Source organism: Drosophila persimilis, unplaced genomic scaffold (genome assembly GCF_003286085.1).
Source record: "Drosophila persimilis strain 14011-0111.01,24,50 unplaced genomic scaffold, DperRS2 tig00000002-arrow-pilon, whole genome shotgun sequence".
NCBI lineage: Eukaryota > Metazoa > Arthropoda > Insecta > Diptera > Drosophilidae > Drosophila > Drosophila persimilis.
Genome location: NW_020825289.1, coordinates 19,127,113 through 19,153,003, shown reverse-complemented (window position 1 = coordinate 19,153,003; position 25,891 = coordinate 19,127,113). Strand labels below are relative to the sequence as shown.

General features: G+C 45.5%; 1 protein-coding gene across 15 annotated transcripts in view; it reads right to left on the bottom strand.

Annotated features, from left to right (window-relative positions):
- The window catches only part of LOC6592807 (longitudinals lacking protein, isoforms H/M/V), a 61,169-nt gene extending 40,204 nt beyond the window's left edge, over nucleotides 1-20,965 (bottom strand). For 3 of the 15 annotated variants that reach the window (XM_026984846.1, XM_026984845.1, XM_026984839.1), the window contains exons 1-5: nucleotides 19,537-19,821; nucleotides 11,365-11,788; nucleotides 10,879-11,281; nucleotides 10,116-10,811; nucleotides 9,958-10,038 (exon numbers count right to left, since the gene is read on the bottom strand). In XM_026984846.1, the coding sequence (XP_026840647.1) occupies nucleotides 9,958-10,038; nucleotides 10,116-10,811; nucleotides 10,879-11,281; nucleotides 11,365-11,538 (1,354 nt within the window). In that variant the 5' untranslated portion in view covers nucleotides 11,539-11,788; nucleotides 19,537-19,821. Of the gene's footprint in view, nucleotides 1-1,301; nucleotides 2,102-3,102; nucleotides 3,650-3,931; nucleotides 4,347-4,460; nucleotides 4,627-9,957; nucleotides 10,039-10,115; nucleotides 10,812-10,878; nucleotides 11,282-11,364; nucleotides 11,789-12,851; nucleotides 12,991-19,536; nucleotides 19,828-20,567 lie in introns of those variants that run through there. The other 12 variants (XM_026984837.1, XM_026984834.1, XM_026984843.1 and 9 more) reach the window with 11 other exon arrangements.
- Between the last annotated feature and the right edge of the window lie 4,926 nt (nucleotides 20,966-25,891).

Below are 25,891 nucleotides of genomic sequence, written 5' to 3'. Positions count from 1 at the left end.
GCTGGGGTGATTGCCGTCGCACTGCGCATGCTGCTCTTGAAAATGCTCGCCACCTGAAAGGCAGACATTTGACAGCTGCTGCAGTTCCTGGCAATACAGTGGAGGTTGCTGCTGCTGATGCTGCTGCTGCTGCCTCCTGGCTGCAGATGGCTAACCGTCGCCGCCTCACTCTGGCTGGTGTGGCCGCACTTGTACATTCTGCGTATCGTCACCTCTGGCTCACAAATCTCACCTACCACATGGCAGTTATTGCTGTGATTGTGATTATGGTTCTGGGTGTGGTTGTGGTTGTTGTTACTGCTGCTGCCGCTGCTGTCAGCTGATGCTGGCTTCTTTGTTGCCGCACTGGCCGCCGCCACAACTGCCGTGGCAAAATTACAGTAAAGCGTCCTTAAATCTGTAAGAATTGTGATTGGGTTTTGTCTAAGATTTGCTGAGAATGATCGATTTCTTACAGAGAAAGAGAGGGTAGCAAGAGATAGGTGTTGGAGAGAATGTTTCGTGATTATGTCGTGTCTTCGCTGTTTCTGGTTGCAGTCGTTTGTTCATTTTTTACAGTGTACTTTGGCTTAAAGCTATAGTATATAGTATTTGTGGATTGGGTTAGCCGACGCCGCCATCACATGGATATAAGTCTCTCCTCGGTTAAACTTAAGGTTAAACTTAATTTAAACACAAAAATAAACAACTGTGGCACCAACAAAATGTTCGACATGAATATATCGTTGTTTAAATAAATGTTATTTACCAAGAAACAAAAAAAAAATACAAAAAAATCAGACATCAATCACGTAAAAGAATTAATTTTGTTTAATTTTTTTTTGTTTTTGTTTTTTTTTTTCAGTGTGTCTGTGTGTGTTCATGCAACAAGTGAAAAACGCATTGGTTGTGGTTTGGTTTTAAAAAACGTGGCATTTATTTCTAGTTTATAGTTTTCTCCTGTCTTGGCTTTAGTTTATACAAAAAATATATGTATATTTTTATATATATTTTTTAAATGATTAGATTTTAGTTTTAAACTTTTTTTTTTGATTTTGCGCTGGAAAAAGAAAAAACTCTCGTGTGACAGCCAAGGGGTTAAAAAGATTTATATATAATATGCATATGTACTATATGTAAATGCAAAGTAAATCAAGCCGAAAGGTCAAAGTTCAACTCATTTTTTTTCTCTGTGGCTGTAGCTGTGGCTGCGGCGCTCTTTGGTTAATTGGATTAGTAGAGATGAGCAGGTGACTGGACAGAGGACACAACAACAAGGAGCGGAGCGGAGTGGCGGCGGCTGCAGCAGCGGCAGAGAGGAGAACCCGCCCCCCCTCCTACAATCCCTCCCCCTTGAGCAGTTCTGAACGATTGCTGCCGGACGCCGACGCAGACGCAGAAGCAGAAGCAGCAGCGGCCGTCGCCTGTTTCAGCGCTTGCTGTTGCAGCTGTGTGAACTGCAGCAAGGCCTGTTGCTGCAACTGCTGGCGATAGTAGCTGCTGGCACTGGTCTCCTCCAGCAACTGCTGCCGCGATTGCTGCGGCGGCAGATCCTCGTCGTCGTCGTCCTCGACCAGAAAGGTGTTCGTCTCCCCATCATCGACGGCTGCCTCGTCCAACAGGTCCACAACATCCTCCGGCTTGATCTCATTGGAGGCTGAGGTCGAGGACACAGATGCCGCTGCTGCGGCCGCCGCCCTCTGCTGACGCTTGAAGAGTGACCTCATGGCAATCTCCGGATGCTTCTTGCGCACATGCTGGCGCAGATGATCGGCGCGCTTCGTGCTATGGCCGCACACGGAGCAGACCATGCTCTTGCCCTTACCGCACTCTTGGCGTAGGTGGCGGCGCAGGGTGCCGTGCCTCCGATAGGTTCGATAGCACTGGGGGCAAGTAAAGTTCTCCTCGTGGCCGTGGCCATGGCCGTGGCTGTGCCCTCCCGCCCCGCTGACAGACAGTATTCCTGGAAAATTGTCAAATTGCGGCGTCTGAAAATGATGCCCCGATCCTCCTACTACTCCCTGCTGGTAGGGAAAATCGTCGTCGTCTTCCTGCCGGCTGCCATTAAGCTGCTGCTGGTGCTGGCTGGACGAAGAGTCATCTATCGAGTGCAGCTGCAGGCCTGAAATTTGTTTTTGTTTTTCGTGGTTGATATCTTTTTTGACAAATTTCGGTTGTTTTTTTTGTTTTCAAATTCTTCATATTTCTTGGAGGGATTGAAACGTTAATTCTTTGTTGATCGGATCATGCTTTTTCTTAGTTTTTTGTTTTTTTTTTTTTTTTTAAGTTTTAATTTTGTTTAGTTTTTTTATTATTATTATTATATTTTCAAGGCAAACAAGCAATTTTGTTATTCGAGTTGTCAAAATGCCAGATTAATAGTTATTATTAATTATTATCGAAAGCATTAATATTTGGTTGGTTTTGTAAATTAATAAATTAATTTCGGTTTTAATTGTGGTTTTTTATTCTTTTTTTTTCTTGTCAAACAAAAACAAATTTCAAACAGGCGTAAAAACAATGCACAGCAGCATAACAAAGGGCGGGGAGCGGGCGGGGCAGGCGGTATTGGGTGGGTGGGTGTGTTAACGGTTAATCAAGACAGGAAAAAAAAGAGAGGGACAGCGGCAGATCAGGAGAGGAAGAGACAGAGATCACTTCGATTGTGTGCGCGTGTGTGTGAGCAGAGAGAGCAAATAAAAAGTACTGTCTAAAGGAGACACAGACACAGCTGCTGCCTCGTTTGAACAGGTCTCAATGCTCTTCAGGTGATATGGAATTATGAAATGGGGGGGGGGGGGGGGGGGGGGAGAGAGGAGACAGATACAGAGAAAGAGTAAAAGAAAGTATGGGGGGGGGGATATGCAATGAGTGCGAGACATGAGTGTGTGTTGGTGTCTGTGTGTGGGTGGTGTGCATGTGAATATTTCGGCAAGCACAAAAACAATCATAATCATCCAAAAATTATATAACATATATAGATATGGCTTCAAATGACGGTTGATTGGGACTTTTTGGGTTGGGATTTCCCCCCTCCCCTTTTTGGCCTGTCGCGAACAACAATACGAATTTCTTCACTCGAACCACAACTCGAAACAACTAAAAGAAGAGGCACAACAGGCCGTGGGGCTATGCTCTCATTAATCGGTTGTTTTTGAGGGGAATAGATAATAATCGTCTTTAATTTCGCTGTCAAAGGGAGGGAGGGTATACTCCCTCCTCTCCTCTTCCGTGTCAGTCTAAAACAAATATTTGGTTATGTGCTTCTTAACCTTGCAGTGGCGGTTCAGCGAGTCCTTGCGCTTGAAGCCCGCATCGCAGACCTCGCACCGAAAGTTCTCCAGCATCCCGCACTCGAACTCCAGGTGACGCTTGAGCGCCGACAGCCGGGTGTACGAGTTGGGGCACTGCGGACACTGCAGCTTGCCGTCGTCCCGCTGCTCAGCGTTCCGCGCCAGCGTCGATGCCGAGCTGCTGCGCACTGTCGGCGGGGGAACGAGCTTCCTGGCGCCGCTGGCTCTCTTCTTGCGCGCCCGCAGCTTGCTCCGCCGCGTCTGCATCTGCGGTGGGGAGGAGAGCGGCAGTGGCATTGCAGCTGGGGGCGGGGGCGGCGGCGGCTTCATGTCGCCCTCATAGTAAAACATTTGGTTTAAGCTCAACTCGAGCAGACCTGCAATTAAAGGTTGGAGCAAAGAGCAAATAGAGAAACAGAGCACACACAGAGAGAAACAGAAAGAGTGAGAGAGACAAACAGAGAGCAGCGAGCGAGCAACTGATCGAGCGAGAGCGGTAGCGAGACGACAAACACTTAACAAATTTCAACGGTATCTTTCTAACAGTAACACTCTCTCCTCCTCTACACCACTCGACTCGTGCTTTCCTTCCTTCCTTTCACTGAGATTCTCCTCATTGCGAATGAATTTGTTCAATTCCAACCCATGATTTATTTGTAGCTTTTGCAAGAATAGTCGATTTTTACATCATTACAACAATTACACACAAATGTTAATCGCATATCCTCCTCTAGGATCCGATCCTTATTCTTCATCTTCTTCTGCTTCTATTCTTTCTTTACGGCGCCCTTGTGCACATAGTAGTAGTGGTCTTGCAGCTTGAAATTATAGTGGAAACCGCGTCCGCACATGCGACACACATACTTCTTCGGCTGGTTGCACTCTTTGCGCATGTGCCGCGTCAGCGTGCCTAGCACCTGGTACCTGCGACCGCACGTCTGGCACACAAACGGTGCTGCCTTTGCCGTCATAGCCCCAGCATTAGCCGATGTCGATGGACGGGACGGGGACGTGGACTTGGACGCGGACGCCTGAGACCAAGGATCGCCATTGCCGCTGTCCGCGTTGACATTTCTATGGGGGAAACGGAACGGAGAGAACATGGCAGAGAGTGGATTGGTGGGTGGATTGGCTAGATTTCAGATTTCAGATTTTGAAAGCTCATCAAATGGGGTAAGCACAATTTACCTGCGCGACTTGGTCGAGGAGGCGGCGATCACCTTGCGCTTGCGCCGTGACATCGTATGGGTGGAGGTGGATGTGCAGGCAGGTGTCTGGCTCTGGTGGGTCTTTTTGCGGGCCATGCGCTTTGAGCCCCCTCGCACGGCAGTAATTTTGGGCACAACAAATCCGTCTATACACACCAACAAAAGCAATGACAGCGAGAACGCGTTCGTGCGTCAAGTGTGTGTGTGTGTTTGTGAACGAGAGAGCGAGGGTGTAAAGAGAGAAAAAAAAAAGCAAATAGAGGGTGGTCAAGTTCATAAATATCCATCTATCCACCTATCCACCTAGCCGCACTCCTACGAAAAAAGCTCTTATGCCTCTCTGATAGTTTCCTATTCCACAAATCGATTAGATCACAAAAGATATACATATATACAGCAAAACAACAAGAAGGTGGTATATTTTTGGGCCCGTGCCACCCAACCAAGATCTTGGGCAAGGATTATTCAATAATAATTCCGATTGAGATCAAAATCCTGACCGTGTTCAGAATTCTATTGCTTCCAAAATGTGCACTTGTACAACTTTTGAATATAAATAATTGTATGTAGGAATCGCAGGATGAAAATATTCATAATAAAGATTGAATAATTCAATATTTAATGATATGATAAATCATATATTCAGAGAAAACTTCTCGATAAAACTGTTTTGCAAGCTGTCTATATACGCTCTTCTGACCTGACCTACTGGCCCTAAACTCTTTTCTTATCTTCTTGTACATACTTATATTATATGTCTTATGCAAGTTGAAAATGTATAGGAAAGTGGAGAGAGAAGGGAGGGAACTAGGGAAGATGTCAGGAAGAAAAGTTCAGATAAAAAGACATTTACCACAGTTACAGAGAAAGTGCCATTTGCCTATAAACTACAGTGTACAGAAGCTTTAGATTTTAGTCAAAGAACATACAAATTTTGGATTCCATTTAAATATTAAAAACAACAACAAAAGCACACTTTCCACACACACACAGAGAGAGAGAGAGAAAGCAAGCAAATATCCTTGGAGCTTTTCCGAATTACAGAACACACACAAAATTATCATCTGTCCGACTGTGTGTGTGCATGCCTGTGCTTTGGCAATAAATTCAATTGTGAACTGGGTCAAGGCCATGCCAACAGCTTCTAACTGGGCCAAAAACCAAAAAGCGCGTGGTCCAGCGACATAAAAAACCACTCTAGAAATACTGAATCGGCTAACAGGACCAAAAAGAGCCCAAGTGTCCCCATTTAAGCAAATAATTAGCACAACACACAAAACGAAACTAAGCAAACGACAATCTAGTGTATCTACACGGAATGGTGTACAGATATAAAACTTCTAGAGCATTTACCAGGTTAAAAGTAGCCATGTTCTACACCCATGTAATTCCTTAGCATTCTATCAACTGCTGCATGCAACAAAAAAAATACAAATCTATAGAGTTTCAGACTGGAAATGTAGTGTGTCTCAACTACTGGTACTAGTCTAGAATTTGAATATTCATAAAAAAAACAGGGTACAGTACTCCTCTGCGGCGGATTAACCGATATTCCGTAGTTGGTTTAGAGACATTCGATTTCAAGTCAAGCAACTTTCTACGAAGCAAAAAATTCCCAAAAACCGGGTACAAAAATACAAATTCTTCGTAGATAATATTAAAATTAAACGTCGTCATGATCAGCATGATCGTTGCCTTTACACGGATGCAGCGCGAAAATAAATAGCAAACGGGCAGAAAACAACGAAAGAACGAGCAGAACAAAAAAAAAACCAACAACAACCAGCCAACGAGATACATTCACAGAGATATGAACATTAATATTATTGCTTCATTTCGCTTCCATTCCCCTTGCACCCCCCCACTTCTTTCCCACCTTTTGATCATCAACAAATAACCGCAATGCTGATTAAAGCAAGAGAGAGGAAGGGAGAGAGCGAGCGAGAGGGCAGAGAAAAAGCTCGCAATCTCATACATAGAAACCATTTTTAGCCGACCTTGAACTTGAACGAACTTGAACGAACACGACGACAGCAGCAGCGACGACGACTACGACGACGAATGCCTCGAGCATTGTGTTGTTGCCGATTGAACAATTAACAAAACTGCAGATAAGTTGGTGGCGAGAGGAGCTGGAGAGAGCGGCAACAACAGCTTTGTGGATATTCAAATAAAAGATACTCTTAGAGATACCTCAGACCTCACCACTAGAGCCAAAAACAAAGTCAAAAACAAGATTCTTGTACAGAAAACAGAAACAAACGGGTGATTAGAGGTGGCAGAGGAGATGGCGAGATTATGGGGCAGCGAAGAAAACTAAATGAGAGCTTTTAAAGCATTTACAGCTTTCAAAGAAAGAGAGAGCGAGCCCAAATAATTGCTGATATAACATTTAATGAATGGCCCTAATCTGCATAGGTCTACTACTAAATCAATCTCTAGAGCGATATTAGGTATTGTCTGTGTAGATCGATTCTTTCATTCCAGAGCATTGTAATGTGGTTTGGGATTCGTGTTTGATGTTTTGTGGTTGGCAACGCTTCGAGCAATTTCCGTTTCAAACGTTTCCGTCGAGAAACAAACACACGCCAAACGCAAAATTAAGTTTCAAGTAAAATATATAGAATATGTACAATGTAAGTTTAATGTGTAGGTATACTTAAAAATAAACCAGAAAAAAAACGTATTCATTTAAATGTATAGGTAGCATCGGAATTACACTATAGCTTACCCTGGGCAGCGGGGCGTCTCAAAGAGCGCCCAATCCCGCTCACATCCGCTTTTCACAGCCATTTTGTAAGCGGGAATATCGTGCACATTACCTGGAATTTTGCTGGAAATTTGTTTCTTGATGGTGGAGTAGAGGATGGTTTGGAATCTGGGATATGGGGATATGGGAAACTGGGGACGGATGGAGGAATGGTTGAACGAAAATCAACTTAAAATACAAAAATTTATTTCATTTTTGCATGTCACTTCGCCCAACCGATACCGTTGAGCGAAGCATACTTACCTGGGGGATACCTGATCTGATCCGGCTGAAGACGTGGCTCCGCTGCAGACTGCTGCCTGGGTCTCGTGCAGATGCCTAAAGCCGCAACTGTACCTCACCATCCACCGGATGGCTACAAGCTTTGTATCTGGCACTGACTTGACCTGCAACAGACAGCAGCATCTCTGTGATCCTCCCCCGCTGATTCATCTGGTGGTGGGGCAGTCCATTCCAAGTCTTCGACGCCGTTGACTGATTACACTTTTGCACTTGACTTTTCAAAGGTTGGGGTTTGGGGTTTGGTTTGGTTTTTACAGGAATGCGCGACTATGCGAAACTCTGTTCTCTCTGTGAAGGCCACAGGGAACGTTTGCGCATAGCTGGAGAATACGGATGGATACCGGAGAGACGGAGGCGGAAGCGCGGAGAAGCGTGATAGGAACGCGCCCGGGCTTTGGAGCGTGATCCCCAAAGCGTGATCGGAAAAGCTTACAGACTAGCATAAAAACTAAATACAAATTCATATGGAAAATAAACAGAAAGAAAAAAAAGTCCCGTCAACCAAAATAAAGCAAAATATATATGTAGTAATAGATATAGGTACTAAAATACAATTTAAAACTGCATGCGTATTTTGTTCATAAATATATAGGTATATAAAATTATAAAAAACATTGTGTAAAACATTAGCACGCGCTGAGAGTTCTTTGGGGGCAGAGGACAATCAAAATATATGACACAATAATGTGGGCGAGAAATGATAATGTGTGGGCGTGGACATGGGCATGGTCATAGGCGTGGACGTGGACGTAGCTGTGGCGTGTGCTGTTGTGTGTATTGATGCTTCAAAACAAGGCAAAAGCAATAAATTGACAACAAACAAAAACTCGGTTAGTTTCAAAAACAAATTGCTGGAAGTGTGGCCAAACTTTTGACGCGCCTGTACTGGTTGGTCGTTGGAAAGCAGCGAGAGCTTACTGCTCTCTCTCTCTCGGTTCTCGTTCTCGTTGTTATTGCCAAAGCCCTGTTCTACACACATACAGGCACACATAGACGTCAGCTTAGATGGAGAGAGCGATAGATAAGGCAAGAGACGTTGATAAAGGAGCAACGAGAACACATTGATCGCTCACATACACATGGGTACGCACACAGAGACACACACACACACATACAGCAGTGGCACAGAAAAGTTTTCTCCTTAAAAGCTAACTTAAATTAATGAAGGAAATTTCATTTTCATCTGCCTACAATTGAAGTGATTGTGTGTGTTTATCTGTGTGTGTGCGTGTGTGTGTGGGTGTGTGTGTTAATGAACTTTGCTCTGCAGCTGGCTTAATGTTTTCTCAGGGTGAAAAACGAGGGGCACGACAGAAGACAGAAGGAAGTAGGAAGTGGAGGAGGAAGAGAGAGATAGTGAAAAGGGCGACGAATATATGGGTAAATAATAAAATTGTTTAAATATATACAGTAAAGCAAATAAGGGTTAAACAAACAAACACCAATTTGGTAAATGATTACAATAAAAATTCAACAACAAATGATCGTACATACATATACAAATATAGATATATAATGGTAAAATGAAAATGTGTTAAGATCTGTGGTGGTGGTGGTATTGGTGAGGGGATGTGTGGTTTTGGGGTTGTGGGTGGTGGGTGTTGGGTGGTGGTAGTATTGCAATCAAACATGTTTTTTGTTTTTTATGTGTGTTCATTTTCGAGGTGTGTGTTAATAAAAAAAAATCAATCGTTATATAATATATACAAAATACTAGTCATACGAATTATGTGTGTGTGTTTGGGTGGGTGTTTGTGTGTGTGTCGTAATTGAATAAATTATGGATTGTTAGGAAATCATAAATATATATAATAAAAGAAGAGTTTAAGTAATACTTTCAACTTGCACAAATTATTTGTTCTGGTTATTAATTATTCTGTTTTTCTATTTTTGGTGTTTTGTTCTTTTGCGGCGGGAAGAGCGATGGAGATGTTTGTTGCTCTGTCGCTCACCCCCTCGCAGATTGGATATTGTTTGGTAGTTTCTTTTATACTTTTCTTGTTGCTTGCTTTTTTGCGTCTAATTATGCGGAAAACAAAAAAAAAAAATATACACAACTTCTCTAATTCAAGGCTTTCTTTCGAACGTTTTCAAGAGCTTTTTTCGGAGCACGACTTTTGTGGCACAAACAATTCAATTGTCAAGTAAATATCATTGTGTATGTATTATGTGTATATATAGAGGTATATATAGCAGGTTTGTGTGTGGAAATTGGAGTAATTGGAGTTGTGACCTTGAATGTGGATTCTCTTTTGAAATTTAAGCTCTCGTTGTTCTTGTTGTTGCTGTTGTCGTGCTCTCTGTCTTTTTTGATTCTCTTTTCTTTACTCATTGGCTAACGGTGTCTATGCTAGGCTTTGCTTTTTCATTTGTTTTGTTCGTAGCTCATTTCTTCTGGCTTGATATAGAGGCAGCAAAAACTCACCTTGTGGATCCCGTTGCTGTGCATCCTGTGCCATAAGTCCGAGTTCGTCCTGAGATCTGTCGTGTTGCCATGTTGCATATGCTACAGGGAGGGGAGGGAGGAGCAGGAGGAATGTATTGTTAGTATTATGTATATAAGTATCTCTCGCGAGAACTCACTTTGACTAGATCCTTCGCCACCCTGGCTGGTGCCGGCCGTCTGGTCCAGCTCCTCCATTGTCATATCCTCCTCGTCCAGTGTCAAGTCCTCAACATTCTCGTCGTGCGTATCGTCATCGTATTCGGCCTTGGGTTCGATAACCATTTCTGAGCCCACGGACGACACGCTGTTGTCCTTGACCTTCTGTTTGTGATTGGACGATGACTTATCGACGACGGCTGTCAGTTGCTTGACCACGACACCAGTGTGCACGGCTCCAGCGGACGCACCAGCGCCTGAAGCCGCCGGAGTGACTCCCCCGGCAGCTGCGCTCGCCTCCTCCATATCCTCGGCATCACCGACGTCGCCTTGGGCGCCTTGGCTCTGTGGTTGTACGTTCTCGGTGTTGATGGCATCGCTGGTCTGCTGCTGCAGCAGTTGTTGCTGCTGGCCGGCTGCTGTCGCAGTGGCGGCGTGAGCTGGGGCGGCTGTCGATGATGTTAGTTTAGCGCTTTCAGTCTTTTTGGTAACGTTGGTGCTGGTCAATGGCTGCTGCTGGGTCGGGACTTGGCTGGTGCCGGCCACGTTGCTGCCGCCGCCGGACAGCTGGGTGCTGACCAGGGCGGAGACGGCGAGGCCTGCGCTTGTCTGTTGGAGGATAGACTGATTCGAGGCGGCGGCCTGCAGAACAGACGAGTTGGAGTTGTCGTGGGCATCTGCGGGGAGGGACGATTGGTTAGATCAACCTGCCACTTACGGGGGAATTACTTTTGCAACACTCACCGTTCTCCAGGCTGCGACGTCTGACTTTTCGACGACGGCGCGACGGACTAGACGAGCCCTCGCGCGATCCGGACACATCCCCAGAGGTGTCCATTGCCCCGCCGGTGGCCAGGCGAGCGCGCTTTGTCTGTTCCAGTGTGTAGGCGCCGCTCATCTTGCCACCGCGATGATGCTGAGAGGACTCTGGCTTGGGGGCGGCCGCGGAGCTGCCTCCGCCGGTGCGGTTGTCGGACAGACCCTTGATCTGCAGCGACTCGGCCGCCTTGAGAAGTGCGGCCAGCTGGTCCTGTGAGATGTTGACCTCGCCGCGGTACATGTAGTCCATCATGGCGCGGAGCTCCTGGTACTTGACATCCTTGAGTATGAAGATCGGGTGCTTGTCATACTGTTCTTGGAGTAAGGTCTGCAATTCGCGAGGAGGGAGGATGTCATTGTAGTCATTGTGTGCTCTCTGATAGCGGTGGACAGGGAGTTTTCAATACTTACAGCAAAGTAGGGACTGCAGGCGGACAGAACCACCTTGTGGGCCTTGAGGAACTTGCCCTCGGCGGCGAGCGTGCAGTCGACTAGGGTCTCGTTTTCCAGCAGCGTGTCGAATACGCTGATCAGCGTGCTCTGGTGGTTGTTCCAGCGCAGGCAGAACTGCTGATCGTCGTCCATCTTGGGGCGGTATGTGGACACAGTTGATACGTGAAAGGGGGGTTCACAGCGGGGTGGTGGTGGGGCGGAGGTAGCCCACGTCCTGGACGTGGCCGGGCCGCGTTGTGCTCTCCTCTGGCCGCGCTTTTGTGCTACCGTTCTCGGGTGGATAAAGCAACCTAGTCGGTACAGTTATAGAAACAGTTAAAGTTGGGGAAACAGCTCTTCCTTCTCTTCCTCTTCCTCCGATGATGATCTTTTATCACTTATGCTGCAAGGAAAAATACCAGGAAAAAAAATTACAGTTAGTAAAATGCATATACTCTGAATATTGCAGATTATTCCGCGCCTCAAGGTCAAGTTCATGTTCATGTTAAAAATTTCAAAGCTAAAATGTCTGCCATCTCGTTTCCACAAGCCCACACATACGCACACATGTCTACACTTGCCTGGCAAGATTATTGTTATTTGCATTCCACATCATACAAATGCATACATTTGTACATATGCACGGATGTATGTATGAAAAAAAGAAGAAAACACGCACACTAGAGCGCCCGCTTTGACGCCCAAACACACAACTGCAAATGCAATTTTTCGTGTTCCTTTTTCTTCTTGGTAATTTTTCAACTTTGCTCTTTCCCCCACAACGGAACTGGCGACTGGCTCTCTCTCGCTCTCTTTTTCTCTCCCTCTCGCAAAACGGCAAGCGACGCCAACTGAGAGCCTAACGGATTTGCGGCGATGTTACAGTTGCTGCTCCAGCTCCCGCCTTGTGCTAGTGTTGGAGATCGATGAATACGATAAACGACGACGAAGAGACTTCGTGACGACCGACAAAAAAAACCCCAGCATTAAGCATAAAGAGGGGAAGTTTCGCAGCAGGCAGCGCAGCTTTTGTCAAGTCGCGTCGCTGCAGGCACACGTACGTATGGTACGTATGGGAGTGTGTGACTGTGTGCGCGCTGAAAGGTTTTTTCTTCGTTGTGGAAAATTTCACAAGTAGACACACACATGCACACACTGTGCCAGACGAATATTTATGATGGTTTTCATTTTCCACAAGCACGCACACACACAAGCATATGCCTGATAATTTTGAAAGTTAAAGTGTGGAGCAATCGCCACATTCTCGTCGTCCCCTGTTTCATTTTTTTTTATGGTGTGCATTTAAAAATAGAACATTTTTCATTAGAAGCGAGGCACACCAACACACTGGCACATAGATATGGACGGCTGGGAACATAAACCGATTTCACAATCGCTCCCCCCTTTGCTAGGCAAACGAGCAGCAGCATAGCATATACTCCACAGAATTTATCACGGGCACTTACTAAGTAAATAATTCGCACTAAAAGGTTTTTCTATTCCGCTTGCCGTTGATGTACGCTGTCCGTGCAAGTGTTCGTGTATGTGTATGTAATTTAGTAGTGTGGCCACCAACCGCACGCGTTGTTCGCGATCTACCGCACAACGCAAGAAAAACCAAACAAAAACGGCGAGCAAACGAACGGTACTGAAACGACGACGCAAATGTGATGGCAACTGAGCAAGCGACCGTCGGCCCTCGGCGTCGCTGCTCTCGTTCGTTTTACGCTCTCTCTCTCTCTCCCTCTCGGTCGGAACCAATGGCCGCCCAGCTAACGAAGTTGTTGCAGCCAGCCTGCGTGCGAGAGCGAGAGAGCGAACACGAGTGAGCGTCACTCTCCTTTGGGGGCACGTTATGAAATTGCCAGGCAGGCAGGAGAGAGCAGAGCAGGTAGGCAGAGAAGAGCAGAGCAGAGAGACTGGACAGACAAAAGGAGCCTTTACAAAAACTGCACTGCAGCAGCAATCGTGCCGAACGCGAGCAAAGAAAATATAACGGGAACTACACGAAACACTCACTCACGCACACACACACACACACACACTCACAGGTAGTGGCAAGACAATCGAATTCGCCGCAAACAAGAGATTTTCGGCTGCGCTGCCTGATGAAGATGAGTGGTTTTTCAAAATGGAAGCGAAAATTATTTGCCAGATGGAGCAGCATCATTCCAACTCTCGTTCTTCTTTTTGTTTTTTGTTTTTATTGTTGTGCGTTCATTTCCTGCCGTAATTTAATCATCAGTTCAAAAGAAAAGAGCCAGCTGCAGCCCCAGAGAAGGGAGGAGCGGCGAAGCGAATATAGAAATTCCCAAATGGGAGAGAAAACCTAACTGTGCTCGTGCCAACATTCCAGCAACGAGCGCAACAGAGACGGCACCACACATACATATGTACGTGTACAAATGTGCTACGTGACGCACTCGCCAATTGAGGCTCCCTTTTCCACAGACACATTTATATGTTGTGTATTTTGTTGGTTTTAAGTTAGTTTTTTTTTCGCCAAAACGAAAAAGGAAGGGAATCATCCGATCCAGGCGAAAACAAAAAAAAACTAGAGAGAATCACCCCCAGCGTGTCAAGTACCGTTAGGCGTCGCATCATTTCATGGCAAGGGATCAGTTTTTCCACGAACTAAGGGTATACACATCAACTCCAGAAGGAGCGGAGCAGAGTGCAGGGCCTGCGCAGTGGATAGCGCCATGTGTTCAGTAGAGTAGAGTAGAGTTCAGTTGCCAGGGCAGCAGCCGAAGCAGGCAGCAGGCTCTTACCCCAACCTTAATGATGCATTGGCTGGCTAGACATGGGCCAAGGGGTTTTCCTCTCTCTCCACACACACACACACACGCGCGCACGCACAAAGCAGAACTCGATACAAAAGGGGATTTAGTACACACACAAAGGCGAGGGGACAGAGAGACAGTGACAGAGTAGGTAAAACTGGAGAGAGGGAGGGCGGGAAGAAAAGGAGGAGAGGTGGAGGAGGCCGCAACAGCAGTCGCATGAAAAAGGATCTCTCTCGCTATCGCTCTCAGTCTCCGTCGCCGTCTCTCTTTCCCCTTGTGTCGGGCGCGCGCTCTTTGCACATTGCAAGGTTCTGTTTTTGCGCAGATGGTGGAGGATTATAAACGAACGAAAAAATGGGATCCTTGCGCCGTAATGGCGTCGTTGCCTGCTATTGCTGCTGCTGAGAGAGTTGGAAGCGAGAGATGGTTCGGCTGCGTGTGTGTGTGTGAGTGTGTTTGCATGTGTCTGTGTGGAAAAAGTACAGTTGGGTCCAAGGCGCGCATTTCTTTTGGGGTTCATCTTTTTCTTAGTGAATGCGAGAGACCGGGAAAATGCGAGAATGGGGGATGGTGAAAACTGAGCTTGTGTTGAGGTCTACTATCAAACGATGTCCAAGTAACGGTTTGCGAACATTGTTAGCGAAAATCTCAACTGGAGTTCAATCTTGCAACCGCATTCTGAATGTTGGGATATGGAAATGGCATCCTCAACACTTTTGTAATATGCTGCTGCCTGAAGGACGATGATGATGATGATAAAACAAGGTCGGTCTCTTGTGCTGAGATCTACTATCAAACTACGTTCAATTTTCATTATACGAAACGTTGTTAGCGAAAAACTCAACTGAAGATATAATCTTGCAACCGCTATAATTACTATATGGAAATCTTATCCTCCATAAGTTTCGAGTAGCAAGTATTGCATTGGGTCTGAGAGTATCTTATGAGTCCTGAGAATACTGTGTTGAGATCTACTATCAAACTACGTTCAAATTTCATTTTACGAAACGTTGTTAGCGAAAAACTCAACTGAAGATATAATCTTGCAACCGCTATAATTACTATATGGAAATCTTATCCTCCATAAGTTTCGAGTAGCAAGTATTGCCTTGGGTCTGAGAGTATCTTATGAGTCCTGAGAATACTGTGTTGAGATCTACTATCAAACTACGTTCAAATTTCATTTTACGAAACGTTGTTAGCGAAAAACTCAACTGCATTTTTGGTGTTGCAACCGTTCTGTCGTATGGAAAGTGTACTAATTTCCATACTTTACGATGAACGAGATGCTGAATGGTGTATGTTGGCTGGAAATGTGAAGAGATCTACTATCAAACTATGCGCCAGTGTCCGCAGACGTCACGCAATGTTAGCGAAAAAATCTTCTATGATTAATCTAGGCAAACAGGATGGCTTAGAGAACTCATTGAATCGGATTCAATGCCAACATGCTCGAGTGCCGAATGGAAATGCAAGGGTAGGGATGCGATGCGATATGATGATTGGATTTGATGGGATGGGATGGGGTAGCGGATAATAAAAAGATGTCGGACCGGTACGTCCCCCCGCTTCTAAGCACGCGCCAGACGGCAACCCCGAAAACTGGTTTTGCTCCCTTCGGAGCGGAGCGGGAGAGGGAACACGAAAAAGGGTCCAAAAAAAAGTCTAGCTCAGCATTTTTGGGGTTGCAATCATCCCCTAAGCAACTGCAGCGCAACGGATGTTGTTCCTGGGTCTGGGTCGGGGTCTGTCCTGCCCGATCCCCCTCCTACAAACCATCCCTCTTTGGGCGGGCAGATGTTGGATCATGAGCCACAACTGTCGTCCTTTTTGCCACAGGAAGTGCCTTAAAAGGCTGGAAATTGGAAACTGCAAGGCCCCATGGGGTTTCGCTCGCTCTCTCTCTCTCTCTCTCTCTCTCTCTGTCTGCAAGTGAGAGAAAACTCTGTCGGCTCGAGTGTGATTTCAATATGAATGCCCCTCCGGGCACCGTCGCTTGCGCCTGGCCTGTTCCCTGCCTGGTTTTTCTGTGTTCTTAAAAAGTCAAAAGAAAAACCGGTTCTGCAGAACATAAGAACTGTGCCATTTCGAAAAACGGCGACGCTGGGCGGACAGCGACGGCGACGGCAGGCGGGTGGTGGTTGGAGTCGAGTAAAGTCGGTCCCCGATCGCATTGAGTTGTTGGCAGAGAAAACCAGTTTGAGGAACTCATTTCACATCGGAGCCAGAAAAATCGCCATGACACAGACACAGAGACGGACGGACACTCACACCGATGCAGAAAATCAAATTTAAAATGGAAATAACTGAAATGGGAAGGCGGCGAAAGAGAAAGAGGGGCACCAGTAGCAGCAGCAGCAGCAGAAGGCGACTGGCACTGGCACTGGGGCTGGGGCTGGCCAAGAACAAAATATAAAACTTCCCCCACAAGATTTGCATAAAGTGGAATCTTTTTTTTTTTTAGCTCGTTCCAATCTCCGCCTCTGTAGCTGTATCTGTGCGAGAGGTGTGCCTCTGTGTGAGTGCGTGCGAGACATAAAATTTGTATATTTACGACGTAAAAATAAACCGCCGCAGATCCGATAGTCGATGGTGTGCTGTGCTGTGGTGGGGCGACTGTGGCTCTGCTGGCACAGGCACTGACTTTCAATAATTTAATTTCTGGCATTTTAGAATAGCAACAACAACAACAGCCGAAACCCATAACATAACTCCCATCCCTCTCCACAGCCAAGGCCCCCCCCACCAATAGCCTCCGACAACCCACGTAGGCGTCGCGCGCGTCTGTCCCTCATTTGTTTATTTTTACACCCTTTCTGCTTTTCGCCATTTGGTCGAGAGAAGGGGGAGAGGGTCGAAGAGCATATCCACTGATGGATGGAAGTTGTACGTAGAAGAAATATAAATATTAGCGAGGGATAGTAATCAGTCATACATTATATTGGATTCTATGGAGTTTCCCTCACTCTCTTTCTGGGATTTTCAACAATGTATTTATAATTTGTCATTGAAAGTGTATCGAACATTCCGTTTCTCATTTTCATCTTTTCCCTGTCCGCTTCGTTCTGGTGTTTCGGTTGCCTGGCCGCAGAAAATGTCGTTTTTGCCATTAAAGCAGCGAAAAGCGAAGCAAAACAGCCATAAGCTGAGCCGCCACAAAACTTGTTTTTCGAAAAGGCATCCAAAGTGAATGTTAAGGGCTTTGTTGGACCTGTGTGTCAGACAGAGTGAGAGAGAAGTCGGGTCGGTGGTCTTGGGTGGAGGCTATATATCTATTGGAAGCCTAATTTGGTCCGCTGAAAATTTGCTTCGCTGATGAGAGGTCGGTCGGTCTTCATTTTGGTTGTGTTGTTGTTCGCTTTTTGGGCTTACTATTGTAATTTAATGTGGGTTCTGATCTGAAACTGAAGGTTTTTCCACACTGAACGGATGTCAAAAAAATACTTTTGGCTCGTCTAAACTCACGCAACAAATACTTGGGGATAGGAAAGGCAATAACACATCAAATGGGAAGGGAAGGTGTACTAATGTTCATGGCAGTTTCTGCACCGCACCACCTTCCAAGTGAAAGTGATTTTATCACGCACCACACCACCCGAAAGGCCAGAGACAGCGCGGTAATCAACAATAACAAAAAGTGAAACACAAAAGTTCAACGAACTTTTTCGCTAATGGCATCGGCGGCGGCGCAAAAAGCGAAAATATAATAAAAACTAACAAAAAGTAAAGGCTGAACACAGAGCCCAAAGAGCAGGTGACGATAACGGGCCGCAAAAAGTCTTGTTATTACGGTTTACTATAATAATAATAATAATAGTATCAAAGAATCAAGAATAAAGCAGAATATCGGATAGGCGAAGTGTGTAGGTCAGTGTAGGGTGCGAAGCCCACTTGCAAGGTCATTTCATCTCATCTCATTTCGGTGGGCTATGTGGGGGCATACGGGCATTCATTTTGCTGAATCTGCAGAGGCCAAGATCAGATCACGATGAGGAGAATGCAGCAGAGCAGGTAAACTAGTAAACAGAGAAGTGATGAGAAAAACATTGGCAGCTTTTCGGGGGATTTGCGCGTTTTTCTTTGCGATTTCTACACTTGTTGCGCAAAAAAGCTCTTTGCTCTTCAGCGTTTTTTGTTTTTTTATGGGTCTCGCATTTTGTTATTATTCTGCACATGTGCGTGGAATGTAAACAAATGAAACTTTTGCAAAGCTGCAAAGCCATGTGAAGTTTGGCAACGTTGCGCGCACCTTCTAACGGAGCAATGGCAGGCAACATGGCGGACGGCAAAGGCAGAAATCGCGCGCGCGAGACGACGAAAATATGAAAAATGAAAATGTAAACGTGTCTGTAGAGCACAAAACAATAAAACAACAAAAACAACACGAAAAAAGCGAAGCAAAAGAAGTGTAGCACAAAGTGGAAACCAAAATATGTGGCGAACAGGCAGGCACAGGGAGAGAGAGTGAGAAGCGAGGAGAAGAGACAGAGCGCCAACTTGGCGCGTCTGTGCATGTGTATGAGTACGTGTGTTTGTGTGAAAAGTGCAGAGAGAAAATTTCACGCTTTTTTTCTCGAACAAACATAAAACGAAAAGCAAACGAAGTCGGGCCCCGAATACCGAAAGCCACAGAGTGAGAGGGAGTAAGAGTAAGAGAGAGAGAGCGAGCTCACCGCGACGTCGCAGCATTGAACAAAATATTTTATGTGTGGAGGGGTCTCTGTCTCTGCCGCTACCTCTGCTTCTGTCTGACAAAGGGGGGAAATCCAAGATGGCGGCCACACATAGAGCTAGAAATGTGGAAAACGTGCTCTACTTGGGAGTCGAGTCTGAATATTTTCCGTTTATTTGTGGACCTACACGGTGCATTTGAAAGAGCTTTTGTTCAACTGTCACACTGCTGAGCGCGTATGGCACTCTGTTTTCCGCAGTTAATTAGAAAAAGCTTATGTAACGCACTCACTCTCTCACACAGCTAGCTGCACTCTCTCTCTCTCTCGCAGTGAAACATTTTCTCACTGCAACACTTGACCTCATTTGCATGGAAAGCGAGTACGTACGTATGTGCGTGCGTTTGTGTTCATGAAAATTAATGAAAATTGCCCGTCATTTACTTCAAAATGCATACAAAGCGAGAGCCAAAAGCTCTGCCCTGCTTGTGGAAAAGCTTTCCCCCCTAGAAAAATCGATATCAACCAGCAGCAGACATTGGAAATATCGATTTGATATGCAAAAAATCCCTCACCCGCACACTCACACACACACACATTGATAGATGCTTTGAACACAGATTAGAAAGTACAGTTCTAGGCAGTGCATTTTCGCATTTCGTCATATCAGAAGTAATATTGTTAATTATACACACCGAAATAGAATCACAGGCAGCACGTAGTCGTCGATTTATGAAACTTTGCACATATACAATTTAGGTGTTGATTTTCCAAGAAGTGCACACACACACGCGACGGAAAAAAGCAATAAAATCGAATTTATTTTTATTAAAACGAGCCAAGTTCTGGTTTCCGCAGTACGTGTTGTATATGTAAGTATGTGTGCTCATATGTATTTTCCTTGCTGCTGCTGCGGAGTAGGCAGAGCAGAGCAGAGAGGAAGAGTAGAGCCACACCGCACAACAGGAATTGTGAACGCGCGGAGTGGAAGTGACGGAGTGACGTGAGCGAACAGAAAGTGTTTGCCTCTAACCTGAGCAGAGCGTTCAAAAACCGAACACGAACCGACAAGAGCGAGAGAGCCAGAGCAAAAGAAAAAGCAAGAGAGAACAGAGTTCGAAAAATGAGTCGTCGTGTATGTGTGCGAGAGAGTGTATTTTGTATGCTGGCCGCGCGCGCCCAGCGTTTCCAACGCCAAAAAGAAGCACTTACACTGGCTCTAATCTGTGCGAGTCGATTGAGTCGAGCTTGAAAGCATTAATTAGCATCTGGAACGATGCTGGGAATATTGATTATCTGCAGGGGCTTTGAGGCACGGCACCACAGTTCCCATGTAGTAGGTCGGTAGGTTGGCAACTCTGTTCTATGTGAAGCCATAATGTTCGCCAAACCAAACCCGAATGTTGCAAACTACCGTTGCCGAACGAGCACTCTTTGTCTCTCTCTCTCTCTCTCCCTATCGTTGTGTGTGCATCGTACATCCTAATGTATGTGTGAGGTGCATTTTCTACTAAAAAGTGCAAATTATATGATGGAAATGTGGGGACTTTTTATGATCGCTGGCTGGTTTATTTTGGGTTTTCAGAATGACTTCATCGGTGTAAAATTATGCGCCATAACCTTTAACGGTTTACCGTTTAGCGCACTCGTGCGAAATTCTACAGGTCTAACCGTACTAATTGATCGAACGGTGATAGTTTGGGTGGGGGAAATTATGCTCACTCACCTGCTTTTTCACTGGAAAGCCTTCGTCCCGTCTCCCTCTTTGGCACAGAACAGGCCGAGCATCACGTAGGAGCGATTTCCTTGCACACTTTTTCCACTCTCCTCTCACGCTATATCCTACGAGAAGAAGACGCACACACGAACGCGTTTCAAATGTATAATTATCTCGGTCTTGTCTCTTTTTAATTATTGAACAGCAACAATTTATATTTATGCATTTCCACTCGAAGCACAGAAAAAAGTGAAGCAAACTGCAAACGAAACTGTCACTCTGTTTTTCTTTATTTTTTGTGTATTATTTTATGTAATGCGCGCTGTGTGGAAAATTAGAAACAGTGTTTTGGGGAGTGGGAGGTAACAGTGAACAACAACGACCGAACGAACGAACGGAGCAACGACAACGATTTTATTCCTGAGAGTGCCGTTGGTTAATGAATTTGCTGCAAAAAGGTATTGTGCGAGCAGCAAGAATAGAAGTCGAAAAGCTACACAGACACACACACATCGAAATACTTATCTGTATGTGTATGTGCGACACGAAGTTTCTGCTTTTGTTGTTCTTTCTGGCGGCGCTGCATTCGAAAAACCGAAGATCGTTCGGGCGCTAGAACAAGTGAGCGAACGCGAGTCGCACATGTATGGGTGAGCCTGAGAGAGAGAGTGTGTGAGTGGGTGAGTGAGAGGGAGCGATGACGATACAGTTGATTGCTTTTTGCAACTGTTCTCGAGTAGGGGAGGGGGTGGGGGATGTGGAAGAAGGAAGTATTGCTAAATGAAAAAGCAAAGAAAATGCTTGGGGGCCTAGTATATTTTGTGTGTCGGTTCTCGTGGGGGAAGGGTTCATATTTATGTATAGGTAGGTGTGTATATGGGGGAAATATGTATGGAGTTCTATTGACACGAAGTATAATGCAAACAGATCGGATCATAGTCTTATGTATGTATTCACTATATGCTACATGAGTTTTTCTTGCAAAACTAAACCAAAAAATACTCAATAGAAGTAAAACTTGAAACATTCAAAAATGAATTCTCTTTTGTCTATGGAAAATGTTTAGGTACAAAAGAACAAGGCATTTTGTGTCGTTATGGAGCCGTTTATTACCTGATTAGGGAGATATAATTTCCTACGGTAAAAATATGAACTATACTTTGGGTCCCAATGTATAAATCGGGGCTTCTAAAAAAGTGGTTGAAGAAGATATCAATTAAATGTTGAGATACAAAACAAAAGAATGTGATATTAGAGAAGGAGGTGCATATTAGTTAATAAATATTTTTAGCAGGCCAGTTAAAATTCCAACGAGGGGTAGGTGGTATTTGTGTAGAAAGGTGTCAGGAGGAAATACCAAACTTTCTGTTTATAGCTCCCCTCTTTTTTGCATATCACACGAAGCTGGAAGCTGTTTGTTTCTGCCAATTGCTACTTTCTAATGGAATCTTTGATGAACAATACATGGATACATTTCTATAAATCTTTCCCCCAATTTTTTTCTCTTTTCTTGCATTAGCAATTGCCAAAACTTGATTTTGATGCTTAAATATAAATGATTACTTGTTTCTTGACTTGAAAACAAAAAACAAAAATGCATGACATAAGACTTTGCCGCACCGCAGATCAAATACCCTTTTCAGTGCAAAGACCAGCAATGGAAATATTTACGATATTAATGTATTTTTTCTTTAGTTCCAACCAGAATTTAATACATGTAAAATCATTTTAAAATTAATTTGCAGAAGTAAATCGATTAGCATGCTGATCAAGTAAGGCATTTCTTTCGTGCGGTACAAATCGATCCCAAACGAAGAGTAGACTTTTGCAAGTGTATAAAAACAATGACAGCGCACAGCATGAGAGAGAGAGAGAGAAAGATCCCAATTACACACTCACACACACACAAATGGAACCGCAGGAGCAGCAGCAACAACAAGCGACTGCTGCGGCTGGCTTTGTCGTCGTCGCCCGCGCAGCAGCAGCTTTAAAAAAGCTGCGCTCAAAGAAATTAACAATAAAAGTTGGAAATTTTTGTTCCTTTTCTTTTTCTGGTTGGCATGACGAAGAAAATATTCGCTGAAGGTAAGAAGAAGAGAACAAGAGTTCCAAAAACTCGTTTGGCATTCGACATTTATACGAACAAATGTATGTAAACACACATACATACATATACATGTGTATGTATATTTTTGGCAACACTTCTACGCTGTTGCGTTTTTGTTGTTGGACAGACAAAGTGAAAATTTATGCCGCACCCCGCTCACTCGAGACAGACAAACAGGCGAACGAACGAACGAGCGAACGAACGGACGGACAGCAACAATGTTGAGTGGAGTGAAGTCTCCAGGCCGTGATTTCACGCAGCACACACACACAACACACACCGCACACCACACACATTCCAATCCAATCCATTTCAAACCCGCCAACAACAAATAAACAAAAGTCAATATGTAATTGTATTTTTATACCCGGTCCCCGTGGAGTCGAAGAGAGTGCCAGTAGCTAGAGTCTAGTAACTAGAGCATCAAACAACGGGTCAATCGATACAGCCAGCCAATCTCATCCTTTCCTTCAATTTAAAATCTAAGCTGTCGATCTAATCATGGGTATCTTTTAGTCGCAATATAGTCCAAATCTTCTATTTTTGTATTTTTTTTTCAAAAATTTTCGTCGACAACTTCGCTGGCTTTCGTGCGTGTGTGTGCGTGCAGCATTTTTTGTGGGTTTTCTTTCCACACACTTCATTTCGTATTCGTGCTCGCCTCTGTTGTGTGTGTGTGTGTGTGTGGCTTGTTGCTATTTTTGATTTCCATTATATTATGCTTTTGCGCCGCTTTTTCACATCTCCCATTCCAGCCCCGTCCCGTCCCGTCCCTTTCCTTTTCCCAATTCCTATTCTGATTTCTGAGCTTCGTTTTCATTCGAACTCGAACCAGAATTAGCATGTGTGCTCGCTCTCTCTCTCTCTCTTTCTCTCTGTTCACTGCTCTCCCTATGCATGTGTTCGTGCGTGCTTCGAGTGATTGATGGTCTCTGCGCTGCGCTGCTCGGAGAATGCTCGTTCGCTCACAATCTTCCGCTCCCCGGCCGACAGCTTCCCCCTTTCCTAGAAGGGAAATATTGAGGCTGCCAAAAATATTTGTTGTTAATGGAACTTTCTGGTTTTCTTTCGCTTGGCAAATTTATGCTTATTTCTCTTCTTTTGATTCTTTTCTTCTCATTACTTTTTGGGTCAATGAGAGTAGAGCCAGAGAGAGCGATGACAAGAGAGCCGAGGCTGTTGGTCCGGGTGAAAGGAAGGCGGACCAGACCGGACCGGACCGGACCGAAACCGACAGCTCCCTCACCATCCATCCGCCTCAGCTTTCCCATTTTCGTAATCAGCATCATCGGGGTGCCAACTGCGCACATTTCCACTTCCGATCCGCCCAGGATTATCGATTTTCCCTACCCTACCACCCAGAAAGAAACACGGCGGACAATTACATTACGAGCAGCAATCAAGGACGACAGGCCGTCAGGGGGTGGGTGGTCGGGCGTCGGGCATCGGGCGTTGGGCGTCTGGCAACGGCAGCCAAGCATGATCCCCTCTGCTCTGCGCCTGTTAACCGCATTTGCAACCCTCCTCCTCCTTATCCTCCTCCACCTCCCATGCCGGATATGCCGTTGGTGCTGGTCCCTTTTCTGTTTAGGGGGGTTGTTGGGCAAAGAGCTTTTGTGTGTATGCCGTGTGCACATGCTGCTGACAAGGACAGAGACCAACCCTAAAGCGGGGAGCGATGGCACTCCATTCGGATCACAGGCACTCGACGACGGCGGGTGGTAGGGTAGGGTGCGAGGGTGGTCGGCCGGTTGGTCCCCTTTTTGCCCTCCCTGTCTTGTGTGGGGTGGAAACTTTCACATGGAGATCCTGCTGCCGCCGCAAGGGTTGCTTGGCGGGACAAAATCCCCCCATTTTGCTGCCCCGAAAACAAAGCGTCAGCTGCGTTTTGCCGATCCCACAGGGGACTTGGACTTGGCGCAAAAAAAAAAAAAGGAGTAGAGTTGCATTTAACCCCTAAAAAAAGTTCAACAAACCCCGCGAATTGGATACAGAGAGGTAGGGAGGGGTCCTTGTCCTGTCCTGAGGTTGCATGCATCCTGGATTTTTCCTACCCCCAAAGCAGGAGCAGGGAAACACAACAGCTGCAGATCCAACGACCAAAACCACCCCTAACAAAGCGAGCAGAGCAGCGATGCGATCGTTGCATGCTTCTCCGATCAGCTTGATCGATCCATTCCACCCTTGGGTACACACACACACACACACTCGTATGGTATGGCAGGCGGCCGCCCAGTTCCAGCCGCCACTCAACTCCATTAAATTCAATTGACAAAAGGAAATGAACATGAACATGCAAAAAAAAAGAGAATAAATGTATTATACAGCCACACACACAAACACACACAACGTACAAAAACGAAACGGAACACACGAAAAACAGATTAATGGAGAACAGAGCAGGCAACGCGCTCGTGAGGGGCGCATAAAAATGGGAAAATTCAAGGTACCCGCCCGAATGGAGAGGGGGGCCAGGGCAGAGCAGATCGCCGGCGGGAGCCAACGCAGCACATCTGCTCTTCTGGGCTGTGCATACGTACACATGTATGTATGTATGTATGTACATGCATATAGGCTGTATAGGTTCTATAGAAATTGTGGCCATGTTGCCAGCAGCGCGCTGGCTTTGCATTTCCAATTTACATTTGTATGCATGTGCAGCAGCAGCGGCGGCAAGCAGAGCGAAAAAGCAAACTGAAACCAAACCGCAAACAAGGCGACGGCGAATTCGTTTCGATCAGGAATGCCCGACCATGCAGGTACCCCACACTGGTACAGACTTGATTGGCTCTTAAATCCTTTGCACATGTAAAATGGCTTGTATTCGTCCACAAAACTAGGGGATACCCATTACACACTTTATTATTGGTCTGATACACCCAGAGATTTTCACTTCGTGCTGGGTATTTCGAGACGACTTCAAGGTTAGCCATGCCCCCCGAGAGCGAGTAGAGTTGGCGTCCGTCCCACGCACTCTGCTGACGTCGCAGTCGCTGTAGGCGTCACTCTGGAACTTTGGCTGCTTCCTTTTTGATTTTCTTTGCCAGCTTCTCCTTCTTCCACCTCATTGTATATACATATGTATCTATAGTGCATATGGGACGAGTATGCATGTAAATGAGTTTCAGCACAATATATAAAAATAAACATTTTTTTGTGCTTGCATTTTTTGTTTTCCCCCTTGTCTTGTGCAATTTCTGTGCTAAATTTAAACGCAAAAAAGGAA